This window comes from Procambarus clarkii, chromosome 71, assembly GCF_040958095.1.
Source record: "Procambarus clarkii isolate CNS0578487 chromosome 71, FALCON_Pclarkii_2.0, whole genome shotgun sequence".
NCBI classification, from domain to species: Eukaryota; Metazoa; Arthropoda; class Malacostraca; order Decapoda; family Cambaridae; genus Procambarus; species Procambarus clarkii.
Window position 1 is genome coordinate 19,047,389 of NC_091220.1, and position 16,494 is coordinate 19,063,882.

The 16,494-nt window shown below is 41.0% G+C and overlaps 2 protein-coding genes across 5 annotated transcripts; one reads left to right on the forward strand and one right to left on the reverse strand.

Moving 5' to 3' along the window:
- The first annotated feature begins 654 nt into the window (after positions 1–654).
- omd (integrator complex subunit 5 omd) lies at positions 655–7,889 on the forward strand. 4 transcript variants are annotated; one of them, XM_045726380.2, is made up of 3 exons: positions 655–807; positions 2,926–3,243; positions 5,155–7,889. In XM_045726380.2, exons 2-3 carry the CDS (start codon positions 2,971–2,973, stop codon positions 7,747–7,749), a joined length of 2,868 nt encoding a protein of 955 aa, XP_045582336.1. In that variant the 5' UTR covers positions 655–807; positions 2,926–2,970; the 3' UTR covers positions 7,750–7,889. The 4 variants fall into 4 exon arrangements, with proteins under 4 accessions (XP_045582336.1, XP_069168303.1, XP_069168304.1 ...); XM_069312202.1 differs by having other exon boundaries at positions 770–943; XM_069312203.1 differs by lacking the exon at positions 655–807 and adding an exon at positions 990–1,285.
- A 2,175-nt stretch (positions 7,890–10,064) lies between these two features.
- mRpL35 (mitochondrial ribosomal protein L35) lies at positions 10,065–16,463 on the reverse strand. The gene is made up of 5 exons (XM_045726377.2): positions 16,307–16,463; positions 13,572–13,774; positions 13,026–13,205; positions 12,157–12,292; positions 10,065–10,242 (listed from the first exon to the last, which is right to left on the reverse strand). The coding sequence occupies exons 2-5, from the start codon at positions 13,772–13,774 to the stop codon at positions 10,132–10,134; spliced, it is 630 nt and encodes a 209-aa protein (XP_045582333.1). The 5' UTR covers positions 16,307–16,463; the 3' UTR covers positions 10,065–10,131.
- Positions 16,464–16,494: the final 31 nt, after the last annotated feature.

Below are 16,494 nucleotides of genomic sequence, written 5' to 3' on the forward strand. Positions count from 1 at the left end.
TTGTGAACGGCAGCCAGCGCACAACTACAATAGCCTGTTGCGTCTCATGTCATTTTTGTTGATTAATATTATATATTCAGTGTTTATCTTAAATACATATTGTTAAATACAAGTATACCTAGAGCATATAATTATAACAGTTTACCCCCAAATAACTTATAATAGTTTACCCCAGCACAAAATATGTTTTGTTCGTTGGATCATGTTTGTAGTCGGTGGGATGTTGACACTAGCGGCCGTAAATAATAATAATATAAATAATAAATAAATATAAATAATAATAATTAAATAATAAATAAATAATAGTTTATCCCAGAACAAAATATGTTTTGTTCGTTGGGTCATGTTTGTGGTTACTGGGATCAGTGTTGCCAGATTGGGCTACAAGTAACGAATTAGGCTACTTCTGAGAGCCCCACGCTCCCATTTTTTTTATTTCGCTACTTGCGACTTTTTGGGCTAGTTTAAAAGCAAGTTGGGCTATTAATATTAAGAAACTCAATGATGATTATTTATGCTTTAATAATATAATGTGTACAAATCACAGGCGAGTCAAACAACCTGATTGACTAGACCACTTACCTCAGGAGCCCTGGTCAGAGACCGGCCCCTGGGGACGTTGATCCTAGGAACCTTTGAAAGAAAAAGTAACCGCAAGATAATCCTCCCCAGGGGCTAAAATTGGGCTACTTTTATGACAAATTCGCTACTTTTAGCCCATCAGCTCCGCTACTTTCCGCAAGTTGGCGCTGGCAACACTGTCTGGGATGTTGACACTGGCGGCCGTTGTTATGAAGTCCACATCAGGTCTACATCACTAATTTTTAATAACTATATACCTACTCAGTAGAAGATTTTAACTATTAAGGGCATTATATTGTGATTTTGTAACAGTGACCAATAATATGTATGTTCGGAACATAGAAATTGTGTGTCCGTGATGGTAAATATGAGTGTGAATGGAGTGACTTAATTTGTTATTTTTGCCCCGAGGGGTTAAATTTTTGGCCAGCCAGTAATTATTGGCTGGCTAATTAATTATTGGCAAATTTATTAGGCAGCGCCACTTATCCTGTGAGTGGACACACCACCATAGTGACAGTATGTACAACACTCCCCATTTACGGGCTATTCATGCCCGTGCCACCTTTTGGGTGGCTTAATCTTTATCAATCAACACTCCCCAATAGGAAGAAAACCCGCTGGGTTGCCAGCCGAGTGTGACTCGTCCTAGTCATCTTCCAACCTTCTCAACAAGGAGCCTCATTAATTCAGCTCAGTCTCGGTAATCCAGCATCTTCAACTCAGACTCTTCAAAACAATTATTTTAATGTCTTAGTCTGGGACAGGGAGCCCATTAGACCTATGGAGACCTTCCCTCAGGCCAGCAGCTGACTTTCCCTACGTTACAACCCACAAGTTATCTAGAGTCCGGGGTTCTATTTATTGTTAGGTGAACAACCGTATCGGGTCGCAGGACCTTCGACACGCTGCTGGCTTCCTGTCCTCATCAAGGGCACTAGGGTTAGTGCTCTCAGGTAAATCAGGTGTAAGGAAACTTTGCCCAACCATTGCTGAACTTCCACTTGGCTCACACTTGGTATCATTTGGTTGTGTTGTGACTGCTGTAGCCGTTGTGTCGCAGCTCGCCGAGCCCCGTCGACTTGGTTATCATCGACGAACAACTGAAGAGAAAGCTTTGTAAACTACTCATCTTTACACACACAAATCACAATAGCGTGATACATCAAATGAACAAATCCACAAGGGCCGTGACTAAGATTCGAACCTGTGTCTGGGATGATCTCGGATGTAGGTTCGAATCCTCGTCACGGTCCTTGTGGATTTGTTCTTCTCATCTTGTTTAGCAACACTAGAACATAAATGATCTCTTCAACTACATTATAACCCGCCTTAAACCCACATAACTTTAAAATTCTCCCATGGGTTTTAAATTATTTTTATAAATGTGCTTATCTGTGTACCACATTAGTCCTCCTCCTCCAGTAATGCATAAATTAGTGGCAGAGCTGCATATGGGTGCCACTTAACATAAATACACATTACTGTATCATGATATCAAAATCAAAATATTTATTCAGGTAAAAGTACACACACAGAAGATGAGTTACAAACATAATGTTGGATTTATAGATAGAGCTAGTATATAAACACCTAAAGCCACTAATACGCATAGCATTTTGGGCAAGGTGTAGGGGGGGAAACACTTTGACTAAAGCTTAATACTGTACTAATATATCAACAAGAAAATCCACAGGAGCCGTGATGAGAACTTGAACCTATTTTTTTTTTTTTTTTTTTTTTTTTTTTTTGAGATATATACAAGAGTTCTTACATTCTTGTACAGCCACTAGTACGCGTAGCATTTCGGGCAAGTTCTTAATCCTATGGTCCCTGGAATACAACCCCCATGAAGAATCGTTTTTACAACCAAGTACCCATTTTACTGTTGAGTTAAACAAAGGCTACAGTTAAGGATTTGCACTCAGTAAATCCTCCCCGGCCAGGATATGAACCCATGACAAAGCGCTCGCGGAATGCCAGGTGAGCGTCTTACCACTACACCACGGAGACTGGTGGGTATGGGAGACTATGTGCTGGGTATTCCCAGATGCACGCTCTAAACGACTACACCACGACATGGTCAAAAAAATTGCAACCTGACGTACTACAGGTATTACACCCTCGAGAATTCCTGAGGTATCTGGAATTCTCCTGTGGATTTTCTCACTTAACAAGTTTGATTTCATATTTACAGTGTTAACCAAACCTAAATGTTAAAATAATTCTGAAGAAGAATTGTACTGTATAAATTATATGTTAAATACTGTATAAATTAGCTGTTAATTTTAAATTTGTTTCATGTTGAATACATCTTGTGACTAATATATTTTTTGTTATTAGGGTTTGTATGTAGTGCCATCAAGAAGTGAATAAGGCATTACTACCATGGTGGTGACCGGTCCAATGGAAGCCGGTCATGGCATAAACATGGATGGGGGTGGGCGGGGCATCTCAACCACCGTGTTGTTGACAGAATTAGACCGCTTCCTGAATCTGGCTTTGACAACTTCTGACAAGAGAAGCCATGGTGGAAGAAGAGATGCCATCAGTGAGGGAGAAGAACAGACGACTGCAGAAACTGCACTCTTCCTCTTGCGTAACTTGCCTCCAGCACGACCTGCAGCTCTGGCATTTTTGGCGCATACATTGTCCAGACAGGTACATACATGGGGGTTTTGTGTTAAAATGGACATATAGTTATACTTTTGTTTTATTAGGTACCACATGTAGGGATATCTTATGATATATTAAAAAAAAAATTATCTAAAGAAAACCTTTGTGTGATGGCTTGAAATATTCAAGATTTGTGTATTCTTTCTCATAATCAAGTATAGGAACCCTGTTTCGACTTAGAGTTGCCTAACTCCCTGGTACCTGTGTATTGCTAGGTTAACAGAATCATCAGGTGAAAAGAACAAGTGTCTTTGTCTTGCTGCGGGAATTGAACCTATGACCTTTTATTTCTGACCAGACTGTGTTGACCACTGCGGATGGCATTTGGGATTCACAGTCTACTGACCCGGGTTCGGTTCCAGAGAGAAACAAATGCACAGTTTCTTTCACCTGTTTCCTCTGTGGCCCTAGTAGTAAATAGGTACCTAAGAGTTAGCTGCTGTGGGCTTCAGCCTGGGAATGTGTGTAATTACTTAAATGTAGTTACAGGATAAGAGCCATGGTCATGGTGTCCAGCCGTCCCAGTACTCTTTGTCATATGATGATTTGAAACTACAATACTGACTGTCTTAACCTCCACCACCACCTCACTTAACTTGTTTGAACCATCTGCCACTGTAAAAGTTAATTTTTTAATGTTTTTTCAGCAGATTTATTTCCTTAATTTGATCCTGTTCTAATGTTCTTGAAGTTGCAGTTTTCAAAAATTTTTGTGTGCCAATTTTTTTAATTCCTGTTACTGTTTTCTACGCAGTGATCATATCACATCCTCATCTGTCTTCTAGCTTTGGTATATTGAATGCCTCTAATGTCTCCTCGTAGCTCTTGTTTTTTTTAGTTCCTGAAGCCATTTAGTTGCATGTCTTTGTGCCTTTTTCAATTTATTGATGTGCTTCTCGAGATATGGACACCATACAACCACTGCTTTATTCCAATTTTGGTCTGACAAATGTTGTAAAGGTTTTAATATTTTACCATCCATGTACAGTACATCATTTAAAAGCTATTCTAAAGTTAGAAAGTTGCCACGTAATGCTCCAAGTACTTATTTTATCTAGGTGAATTTGAAGGGCTTTACAATCGTCTGCATCTTCTATCTTCCCCAGTATCTTAGCATCATTTGCAAACATGTTAATGTAATTCTTCATTTCTTCTGGTAGATCATTTATGTAGATGATGAACATTACTGGTGCAAGAGCTGAAGTTTGTGGTACTCCGCTAGTAACACTCCTTCAGTCAGATACAGTGTCTCTGATGGCTGCTCTCATCTGTCAGTTAGAAAATGTTTCATTCCTGTCAGAAGTCTTCCTCTCAACCCTCGACCATGTTCCAGTTTCCTGAACAGCCTCTTGTGTGGAACTCTTATCAAAAGCCTTTTTTAGGTTCAGATAGACACAGTCAACCCAACCACCTCTTTCCAGTAGTTTCTCTGTGGCTCTATCACAAAACTTAAAAAGATTTGCTACACAGGATCATCTTGTTCGAAAACCATACTGTCTGTCCGTTATTATGTCAAGTTCAAGTTCAAATATGTTTATTGAGATAAGCAAGAAATACATCTCATAGGGATAGAGTAGCTTAGGCTATTTCTATCCCCCCTTTATTATGTCATTACTCTCTAGGTGTTCAACCCATTTGGCTTTAAAAAAATTTTCTAATGTTTTGACTACCATGCTTGTTAATGATACGGGTCTATAATTTACAGGTTCCTCTCGACTACCATTTTCATAGATTGGTACTGTGTTTGCCTTTTTCCACATATCTGCTACGATTCCTGTGCACAAGGATGTCTGAAATATTAATTGAAGTGGAATGCTCAGCTCAGTTGCACATTCTCTTGCACTTCACTAGTAGTACTTAAGACATACTTTAGGCAAATATGTTTTTATATTTCAGGTATCGTCTCACATGCGAGGATACAGTGCTGGAGATAGTTCTCGAAAAACTGAGAATGCAGATGATGGACTCTCTGGACAACTTGAAAGCTTGTTAGGAGACCTTTTGGAATCCACTCCAGGGGTCTGGGGACCTCTTGTTAGTCAATGGGCTGTAGAACAGCTGGGGCGATGGTCCGTCGAGTTTGCTAACACAGTAGTGGGTAGAGGCGATGCTACCCTGGAAGAGGTAGTTGCTGGTTGGCTGTCGTGTAGCCCTGCACGTACTTTAGCTTCTCTCACTGTGGTGTGCGTGGCTCATGATCCAGACACTGCTGTTGCCGCTCTTCTTGATGCAAGTGCTGCTAGTGGACCAGCCCTTGATTGGCTAGTAGCACATGTTGGCTGTTCCTTCCCAGCTACTGTCATAAGTCGAGTGCTGGCTCTAGGTCTCCGAAGTTTTGCAACTTGTCATGGTCGACCACCTGAGCACCAGCTGGCTAGCGTTAACAAGATCCTAAGTCACTTGGCAGATCGTCATTTGCCAGATATTCGGCGGAGTTTACATGCAATTTTGCTCCGTACCTTTAATGGAGCATCAGATCCTGAAACAAAGGCATCAGTTCCATTTTTGTTGTGCCTAGCTGTAACCAGTAGATCAAGGGCAGTGTTGGCTGCTCTCACTTCTGGTTTAGATACACTCTTGATGCCAAGTGACCATCTTGCAGCACTGGCTGTTCAAGTAGGATGGTGGGTTCCAAAATACTTTACATCACATAGCCAACTACAAGAAATGGTGGTTCACTTAGTATTGGATACAGGTGGATCTGCTGCACCATCTCTTCTGCGCCTTCTGCTACAGGGTGCAGCATCCGCTGCAAAATTACCCCCAGCTGTTGCTTCTGCTGTTAATAATATATTGCAAGGTGTGGTTGGAGAGATATGCATGGTTACCTACATGAGGAGAAATGCCGGGTCTAATCGTATTCACATACCATTCCTGGTGGGTCTTCGAGGAGGTGGGTTAGATGGAAGTGATGTGGGAATGGCAGTAGGTGGTAAAGCCATATCTCCTGTTGCTGGACTTGTAGAGGAAACCTTAGCAAATCCTGGTTGCCAAGCTGTAATTGGTCATTTAAAGCAGTTGATCACACTAGTAGTAGTACAACAAGGACCTGCAACAGCTACCACCACGCTCGGTCATTTGTTACATTGTCGCACTCAAGATGGAACAGTTGGCCACCAGCAAATTCTCTCGGCTGTCATCACAGCTCTAATGCTAAATCAGGTTGTCCAACATGCACCAAACTCACCACTGTCCACTGCACTTGCCGGGGCACTTCAACCTCAAACTGAGTCTTCTACTATCCTGACTTCACTGAATTGTTTGGAGACCTTACTTTGTCGAGGACGTAAGGAAAAATTGCACATTCATCCAACACTTACAGAGGCCATTTTGATAAATATTCCTCTGTTAGCTGAACTTATTAATAATCCAGCTCTTGGCACAGCTGCTGTGCAAGTGCTTTGCCAATTGCCTTTGAAAAAACCAATTCCTGTAGGTCATATCTTAAGTTTGAGCCATGCTACTATTTTTTACTTTTTCAGCAGCCTACACGAGTCCAGTGTTACCAAGAAGGTTTGTAATATTGGGAGGTGCCAGCGTGTGTTAAGTCAGTTGGCTCACTCGTCTCTTGCTCTCAACCATATTATTCGACTACTTGTTGAAGGTGTGTTCAGGCCCGAGTGTGCTCATCTTTTTGGTGCACAGAAAGAAGCTCACCTTGATTTCAAGAACATTCCAGGAGAAATGTTGATCCAAGCCAATAGACAATTTAACTCATGGGTGAAAGTTCCACAATCTCACACTAGTATCTTTCACATGGGTATTATTGGAAATGGAAGGCCTGTACAACACCACCAGTACACTACTCTCCCACCTGATATAGTGAGACTTCACACCCAGCTCCTGCTTAATACTCTTAGTATTTGCTGTTCTTCTCAAGGCAATGGCGAAGGAGCTTCAACTGTTGCTCTTCTTTTAGTAGAGCTAATATCACCAGATATCATGTTCAATGGGTTTCCTTGGCCAGAAGAGTATATCAAATTTACTTTTGAGAGAGATCTGGCCATTAAGAAAACTTTTGAAGATTTTCCTATAGCATGGTCCCTTCTGGAATTTGTGGCCACTTACCGTGCTGCCCTTAGTTACTGCTCTGTTCTTGTCCGAGCACTAACAGCTGCTCTTACTGCATTTTGGAATACTTGTCCCCTTTCTAGAGCCAAGCAAGCTCCAGAGGCTCTGTATGCTACACGATACCTTCTCGATGTAATGGTTACAGCCCAGTTCTTGCCGGGTCCATTGGGAGTGTTGCCACAGATGGTTGACAACTTGGCACCATTTGAGTTAGTATGTATACTTCAGGATGTATGGATGTACATGCGTGACCACACTCCCTCTCCAGATCGATGGCTTGAGTTACCTTCTGGGCACCACCAACGTACTTCTGATCCTCCTATGGGTTCATGCTATACGGAGCGTATTCAACGTATTATTCAGTCAAATGTGGCAACATTAGGTCATCTCATGACTTTTATGGTGAATGCAGGAGTGTGAATAGTTATTGTATTATATGAGTTATATTTGAGTGTGTAAACAATAGAAATGGCTTTTAGGAAGTGTTTTGTAACATCTTATTACTGTAATGAGAGAAATCTAAATTTTAATTCATGTGATTGCAGTAAATTGTGACCTCACACAGGTGCTTTTATTAACCTCTTCCAACCTTTACCCTCTCCCTGTCCAGCTCGTTGTTGCCATGAGGGGGCTTGGTGGGCGGCTGCCGGGGTGTGATGCTCTATGGGACAGTCCTCTGTCCTTTTGTGGCCTTGTACTCCTGCTGCTGTCCAAACTAATTTTGCTGGGCAACTTTTCCTTTTGTTTCGTTTTTCTCCCCCCCCCCCTCTTCTCCTTTCTAATTGTCATTTCCCGCCGACCTTGTGCCTGTTTTGATCATTCTTTTCACCTTCTTTGGTTTAGATGCCCGGGTGTTTGAGGAGGCATACTCTTGCACCCGTAGAACTGTAGTACCCAACGTCTCGAGCGAGGGGACCCTTTTATTGTCAATCCTCCTTTCGTCACTGAACCCAATCTCGACGGACTGACGGTTCTTAAAGGGGCATTTGTGGGGCGTATACTCACTTGTTGGGTGTTCAGCCTCTAATTGTGGCTCTGTGGTGGGTGTGGGGGCACATTCGTGAATGAAAGTATTACCTCTCGTTTTTATGTCAGATAATGTTCCTCTTGTACCTTCTCAGGCTTGTGGGGTGGGCGACCAAGCCCCCCGAGTCGCACTGTTGGAAGACCGGGCTCTGTAGACCCCGCTGCATTGGACCCCGACCTTGCTTCTTCTTTGACCCTCCTGACTACTCCCCTCGGCTCCCCTCCCTCCTCTGTGGTAGTCGAGCCACAAGCTCCCAGTGGTGACCACCTCGTCCCCTGGCACGGCTCAGTCTCTCATTGTGACTACTGCGTCTTTTAACCCCTCTCTCTGAGGGTTCTCAATGCTGTCCTCGCCACGGCCGCACTCACACGATCCCTTCCCGTACTGATGCGTACCAAGCCTTGTTTGGTCCCGCTTTGTGGGACAAATACTTTAATCTCCTCCCTCTGGATTCTCGCCTCCTGACGATTTCTCCCTCCACAGGCACCTTGTTGATTCTGTAGATGCCTCTGTTACTTTCAACCCCACCCGTCTCGGTATATGTGTCGTTGCTGCTGCTTCTCAGGATGCAGCCACCCGCTTGGCCGCCTTATCCTGCCTTGCAAGATCCCTGCTCGGGTCTCCAAGAATGCTCGATTGAATGCCAGTGTTGGCACTGTTCTCCTCCCACCGCATGTTGCAACCGGTGTTATTAATCTACAAGCCTGCCACGAAGATATTTGGCATATTCTCGAAGCCCAGGGCCATTCTGTTCTCCAGGTAGACACGTTTACTTGTTCCCCTCGTGGTTGTCACCGTCAGCCCCTTCGGGTTGTGAAGATTACCTTTGATGGTAGGACCCTTCCGCCCTCTGTCATTCTTGCTGGTGCCAGGTGCTCCGTCCAGAAGTACATTCCCTCTCCTCGGCTCTGTAATAAGTGCTGGAGGTTTGGGCATGGTGCCCTCCGATGCTCCGGTACTGTCTCTCTGTCCCATGTGTAAGGGTTAAGTCGGAGTGCACTTCTCCCCAGGCTCGCTGCCTCAATTGCGGTGAGGCCAATTAGTGAAAACGGCGATGAGCCATATGTTGCCCCCCCCCCCCTACAATTTTTGGAATATCGGAAATCTGTTTCATGAGCGTTATTTTCGAGCCGAATTCTGGCTCATTGCACATATCTGATGTTTGAAATTACGAATTATTATACCGAAAATATGCCAGTTAGTGAAAACGACGATGAGTCGTATTTTGGCCAAACCCCCCTGCAGTTTTCTAAATATCAGAAATATCACATATCTGACTTATGAGCATTATATTTTAGCCGATTTCTGACACTGCGCAAATTTTGAGTCTGAAAATATGCCAATTTGTGAAAACGGCGATGGGTCACATTTTGCCCAAACCCCCCCTGCAGTTTTCAAAATATCTAAAATGTGGGAAATTTGGCTCCTGAGCGTGATTTTAGAGCCGAATTCTGACTCTCTGCACCTATTTTCATTTTCAAATTACGATGTTTTATACCGAAAATATGCCAATTGCTGAAAAAGGTGATGGGTCATATTTTGCCCAAACCCCCCCTGCAGTTTTCAAAATATCTGAAATGTGGGAAATTTTGGTACACACATTAGAAATTGTGTACTAAACATTTAGTGTTACTGTAGTAGTATTTTCATATGGGAAAAAAAGTGGCTATCTATATAAATTATTTTATAAGGTGTTAATGGTAACTAATAAACTGGTCAACATTTATTTGCTACAATATTTACATATTTCAAAGAAAAGACCATTTTACATCAGCTTAATAAAATTCTCTTGGGTATGACCGAGTTAAATAATAGTTGTCGCGTCGCATGTATGACTTGTAAGGATCATCAGGGTAGTGTCGCACTCTCTTCCAGCACCGAGTAACCTGTACATGGCAAACAAAACAAAAAAAATTATTTTAACGTTCAACAATTCTTTCTGAACCTGATTATGCAAGGACTGTACTAATTTAGTACAGTTGCTCATCTCTGGATACTTATGGTATTAATATTCTTGGTGGACTAAAGTTGTATAGTCCAGCATTAGGTTTATTACAAAATTAATGGTATGATTCAAGAGAGAATTTGTACATACAGCATCCATTCCAGTGTTAATATTGCCTAAAAGTGCAACATGCAGTTTATAACTGCACATGCAAGTGTACAGACACCCTGATGCCAGTTTCCAGTAAGATACACCACTTATTTGTAAGAGAATTTTGCTAATATAAGAGTGTACTGTATAGCATTGCCTATAATATATCTTTCATTTTCATATGACTAGGCACCACTCCTAGAGTAACACATACGGTGCTTAGTTCCTAGACACTGTAGCCTGCTGGTGTCCAAAGACTAGCATCCAGGAATATCAGTGAAATGTCTGCTATTATGTTCAGTGGTTCATTTCTAGGGAACCGCTAAGCATCAAGATTTGATATATGTACTGTAGTACAGTACTCTATTAGTACTCATGTTGTTTAGTACAGTAACTTTCTTTCCACGAGTCTCAAGACTAGAAACAAGACACACCATGTTTCGTGATTCATTCCTTGGAAACCACCTAATGTTAAAGTCTAATATCAATATGTAAGGCAGCAAGGTGTGTTTGATATAATATTGGTGGCATTTTCAATTGATTTGCAGACACTGAATACAGGAGCAATTTAGATACCCATGTCAGAGTACCATTGCCTTCAATGCACTGTTGTACCCAATGTTGTACCCAATGTCTACCCAGTGTTATCCTTCATGTAAATAATCATACCTTGCCCTGAAAATTTAAAAAGGACATTAAATCATATATAACAACTTAAATTAAAAGAACAAATTAATTTTTTCAGAACCAAGCACTGAATCACAGCACACATGAACATTAGCATATTTATTGCAGCAATTTTCTATTACATGCCATTTTAAAATGATTTTGTAGTACTGAATACAGTAAGCAAAGAGTTTCTGACACTTGAAATCCCATTTTATGCATTGGTCAAGAGACACTAGATTTTTTTTGTATCATTGTCTGGTGACCAGAGACTTCACCCCTGTTGCAATTTGTCTCATCATTTCTCATAACATCAAATTAAGAATATCTTATGGGCACAAAAATAAAAACTAGGCCACATAATAAACTCATTTAGACTATTAGCATGTCATCAATATCAATGTAAATGTGTCTTTGTGGCTTACTGGCCATAAAATCACTCAAAGACTTCAATGATCTGGAGTCGATAGAATGAAGAAACTTACGAGTCAACAGTAGAGAATTTACTTGTCGGTATTTGACAATGCAAAGTACTGGTACTGGGATCTTCATTAAGCACTCTAAATTCCTCACAACATAGATAAGTTGACAGTTGCTCACAGTTCCTGCGACGGCGCTGGAACCAATCGTATTGGCGTATGCCTTTCCATTGGAGACTTTCAGCGCCGTGGAGAGCGGGGGACCTGCTGCCTGGGTAACAGCTTCTCCCCCGTATCAACCTACCCTGGCTTTGCACCCTGGTGAGGCCACTCCAGACTGACAACCAGAGCACAACTCCATAGTCTCCTGAGACTGATGGATGCCTACTACTACTACTAGATTAAACACAATTATGAGAGCCTTTCTTGTACAAAAGTGCATTTAAAATTTCATTAGAAAATAGAGTTAAGTTTTTCATATTTTAAATGCTTTGTAATGTTGCTGACATGCACCAAGCTATTGGTCACTTGGAGTGAGAGAAAAACAATTATCTGGAGAATAATGTACTTCATCAGGAAATGCAAGTCCCCTATGAAATGTTAAACAGGACATTTCCTACCATTTTATCTAACAAATTAGACTGTGTAGCATTGACGAATACATGTGTCTTGCATCGCCGCCTTTGTGCAGGAGACTTTTTCCACATCCTTTTGCTCGCTCCTGCTCTAGCACGTATCCAAATGCCTCGGCCTGCCCTGAAATTATATATTTAGGTTTAATCAATGTAGTGCTGTACAGTATAGCAATGTATAGAAAAATAACATTTGTTTTAAGTAGGATACTGCATTCTGTAATGTAAACAAATTATTTAAATCTTATTGATAACCAGCTATAATGATATCTTTGGTGCCTAGTACCTTCTATGAGCTCTGAATTCAGTGCCCTTGGTTATTGTCTGGAAACATATTTACTAATCACATTCCCAGTGGCTTAGCACACAAAACTGACTTTACCCATATCCAGTCATCTCAACAGTGAGGGAGATGACTTCCTGTCTCAATTGTTCCACAGTTGCAATTGGAGACATTATAAGATATTTATAGCAATTTGAAATTGTGATTTTTTTTTAACTTTTTTTATTCATGTTATGATGTTGATTTATAAGGAAAAGTTGAACCATTCGCCATGAGGATTATGCACAAAAAAAATTGAGTGTGTATGAGGAAGTTTCAGTGCCCATGCACCGGGCTCCTTAAGATGTAACAACAAAATTTCTGAAACTGGTATCAATATCAGAATGTAAATAATTTGAAATTCTGTACAGTATATTTAAGATAATACTGTATATAGAACATTTTATATGCAGTATTATACAAGTATTTAAATACAGTATTTTAACTTGATTGCAAAGAACTTTTTTTTCCCAAATATTCTAAGAAAGGCACATAGCCGAGAGATCTGACCAATAGCAAGGTTAAAACAACTTACCAATCAAGTCTCTTAAATCGCTTGATGACTGCTTTAACACTCTTGCGCTTGCCCTTTCGCATGGACCACTTGATGACTGACCGTGTCTGAACTGCACTGACAGGTACAGGAGCAGCCAAGAGACTTGTTTGAGTGTTTGGAAACCATGTTGACATCCTTGCTTCTAAAGTGGCTTTCAATCTGTAATGTTAATATTATTAACAAATATACAAGTGACATTATGTACTAGGAAATCATGGCACTGATAATCAAACTCGTTCCAATGCCTAGTCAGAATCTCAAATCCCAACATAAAAAAATCAAGATTGTGCAAGCCCAAACTACTGGGTACAGTACTTCTCCCCATCAAGGCCACCAAGGTACAATGACCACACAGAATAATAATATAGGAAATTTTGCCTATCATAGAATGTAACAAATTTTACCTATCATAGAATGTAGCAAATTTTGCCTATCATAGAATGTAGTAATAAAATGTTTAGACTTATGTACCTCACAAGAAATAACATACAGTATCACAATCGGTTCATTTTGAAACTTCCTTACCCTGGCACTGTTCTAGAAGCCAAGCTGTATGGTGGAACAGTTGCCGTCTTAAACTGACACTGCAACAGCCCAGATGACAAATTAAGCCTCAGTCCATTATGGTTTGTAAGTATCGACACATTTCTAGAACCAACTGCCGGTACTGACGGAATTAAAAGAACTCTACCGTAGGACGAGAGTCTAGACACTCGTCGCAGCAGCATCTGCAACAAAAGTGTATATTAAGTATTTTTATGAGAAAAACTAAATGTTAAAACATTTTACTTTAGCTTTGCTGAGGAATTATAGTACTGTACATTACTGTACTTGTATTTGCATTTAATGATTCAAATTACTGTATTTACATATTTAAATAACAAACAGTGAAGCTGAGCTTCGTATAATAAAGCCTAAATAAACAACAAATTTAAATCATATTAGAAGTCTAAACTTATAATTAGGGAAAAATATATTTCTAGGTTAGAAGCCACTGGCATGGATATCCAGAGCCTGTACAGCAATACAGCAAAGATCAATCATTAAAAACAAATACAGTACTGTACTGCAATTAGTACAGTACATGTTTAGTCATTGAACTTGTCAAACATCATCATCAATGCCGCATTTGGCAGGAGTGAAGAAAAATTAGATTTCTGGAACTCATGCTTTCTTCTTGAGGTTATTTTGAGATGATTTCGGGGCTTAGCGTCCCCGCGGCCCGGTCCTCGACCAGGCCTCCTTTTTGTTACACACCCCCTGGAAGCAGCCCATAGCAGCTGTCTAACTCCCAGGTACCTATTTACTGCTAGGTGAACAGGAGCATCAGGGTGAAATAAACTCTGCCCATTTGTTTCTGCCTCCACCGGGGATCGAACCTGGAACCTGAGGACTGCGAATCTGAAGCGTATGTACCATTATCAGGTTTTCAGAAAGACATTTTGCAGAATTCACTGCACTGGATTTTCCCAATATTTCACATGTACAGATTGGTGACATTAATTTATAGCTCTTGTGACAGCATTAAAAAAAAAAAAAAAAAAGCTTACAAATTACAGTAATTTATCATATATATCATTGGAAAGGCTGAAATGTGAACCTCAAGAACTCATGTCTAACCTAAGGATTGTGGAGATATAATATACAAGAATTTCTAAGACCATAGGGAAAATAACACAGCTTCAGGCTGCCTCCTTACTAGTGGTACTGCTGCATTATAGACCACTTATTTGTATCCGCACATTATATCTCTTGACAGTGTCTTGTGTTGCATCTGCTTCACATTGTAGATGACTTACAAGACTCCACAGATGAAATTTAGGTCTATCTTTTTGAGATATATACAAGAGTTGTTACATTCTTGTACAGCCACTAGTACGCGTGGCGTTTCGGGCAGGTCCCTGGAATACGATCCCTGCCGCGAAGAATCGTTGTTACAACCAAGTACCCATTTTACTGTCGAGTTAAACAGAGGCTACAGTTAAGGATTTGCGGCTCAGGAAATCCTCCCCGGCCAGGATACGAACCCATGATAAAGCGCTCGCGGAACGCCAGGCGAGTGTCTTACCACTACACCACGGAGACTGGTGTAGCGGTAATCTACTTTCGGATATGTTTTGGACCCTACTGTAGCTTTATCCAGATTAAATGTTACGCAGAAGCCAAAATGATGGACAGAAAACAGATGCTTTTCACCCACATGGTTTTAGACCCAGGGAACTGCTTACCCACTGAAGCATAAATGTCAAGACACTACAGTACTTCTGTTCAAAATACAGTTTAAAAAAATTCTCAGGAACAATAGGTAGTATCTTTGACAAGCTGATGGCTTCCTGTACCCATTGAGGTCACTGGAGAGATGTGGCCCTCAGGTAAATTTAGGCAACCCAACCTAAGCTTTTACCGAGGCAAACATAATGTTATCGTAACAAAAAAGCAAAAATAAAATCCACATCTAGGCCTAGATGAATGGGTCAAAATAAAAAAGTGGATATGGATCATTTCATATACTGAACTGTACAAGTTCGTTTGCTAATGGATTTTTATTATATTAAATGCAACTCAACGCTTGACAAACCCAACCAAACCTGACAATTCAACCCAACTTACATTAACATTACCTAGCCTAGCCTAGCCTAGCCTAATCTAGCCTAGCCTAACCTAACCTAACCTAGCCTAACCTTACCTAGCCTAGCCTAACCTAGCCTAGCCATTAGACTAACCTAATGCTATACACAGTTTTAACCTGAAGTCAGCGAGTTACCTACAAAGTGCCCGGGCACGATAAGTCATACCGTACCCATGACGGCTTTCCGACAGATTTTAAAAACCCATCCACCCTAAGTTAACACAGACTAATCTAACCATTTATACAAATTATATACCATATAAAGTTACAGTGTTCTACCAATTAGAAAACAAGTTTTGTCGAAATGCAAAAAATGTCCTAACAATCCTTTTGACTATTAGATATATGCCCAAGGCTTCCTGTCCCCCGTCGAGGGCACTGAGATAGTGATCATCAGGGCTTCCTGTCCCCGGCAAAGCCACTGGAGATGATGACTCTCAGGTAAATTCAGGTAAATAATTGCTATTGAGGGTATAGTGAAGAGCCGGTCTAAGAGCAGCCTACACTATATAACCGGCTCATCTCCACCAATACCCAGTACATGAGGGCTCTCTTGACTCCCCGTGCCCAATAATAACCACATAAATACCCACATCATTGACTCAATTTACACAAAATATTCACGACTCACTTTGGCCAAATTAGTGGTCCTGTGGTGACCGGGTCCTCACGGCGGACACTCGTCCTGGGAGCGCCCTCCCGGCCTCTCCTGATCTTCCTTCCTTATATATCTATTTATCTATACAAGAAGGTACATTAGGCCATGAAGGTACATAACATAAGTGTTCTAACATTTTTTTGCAAAGCCACTAATGTGCA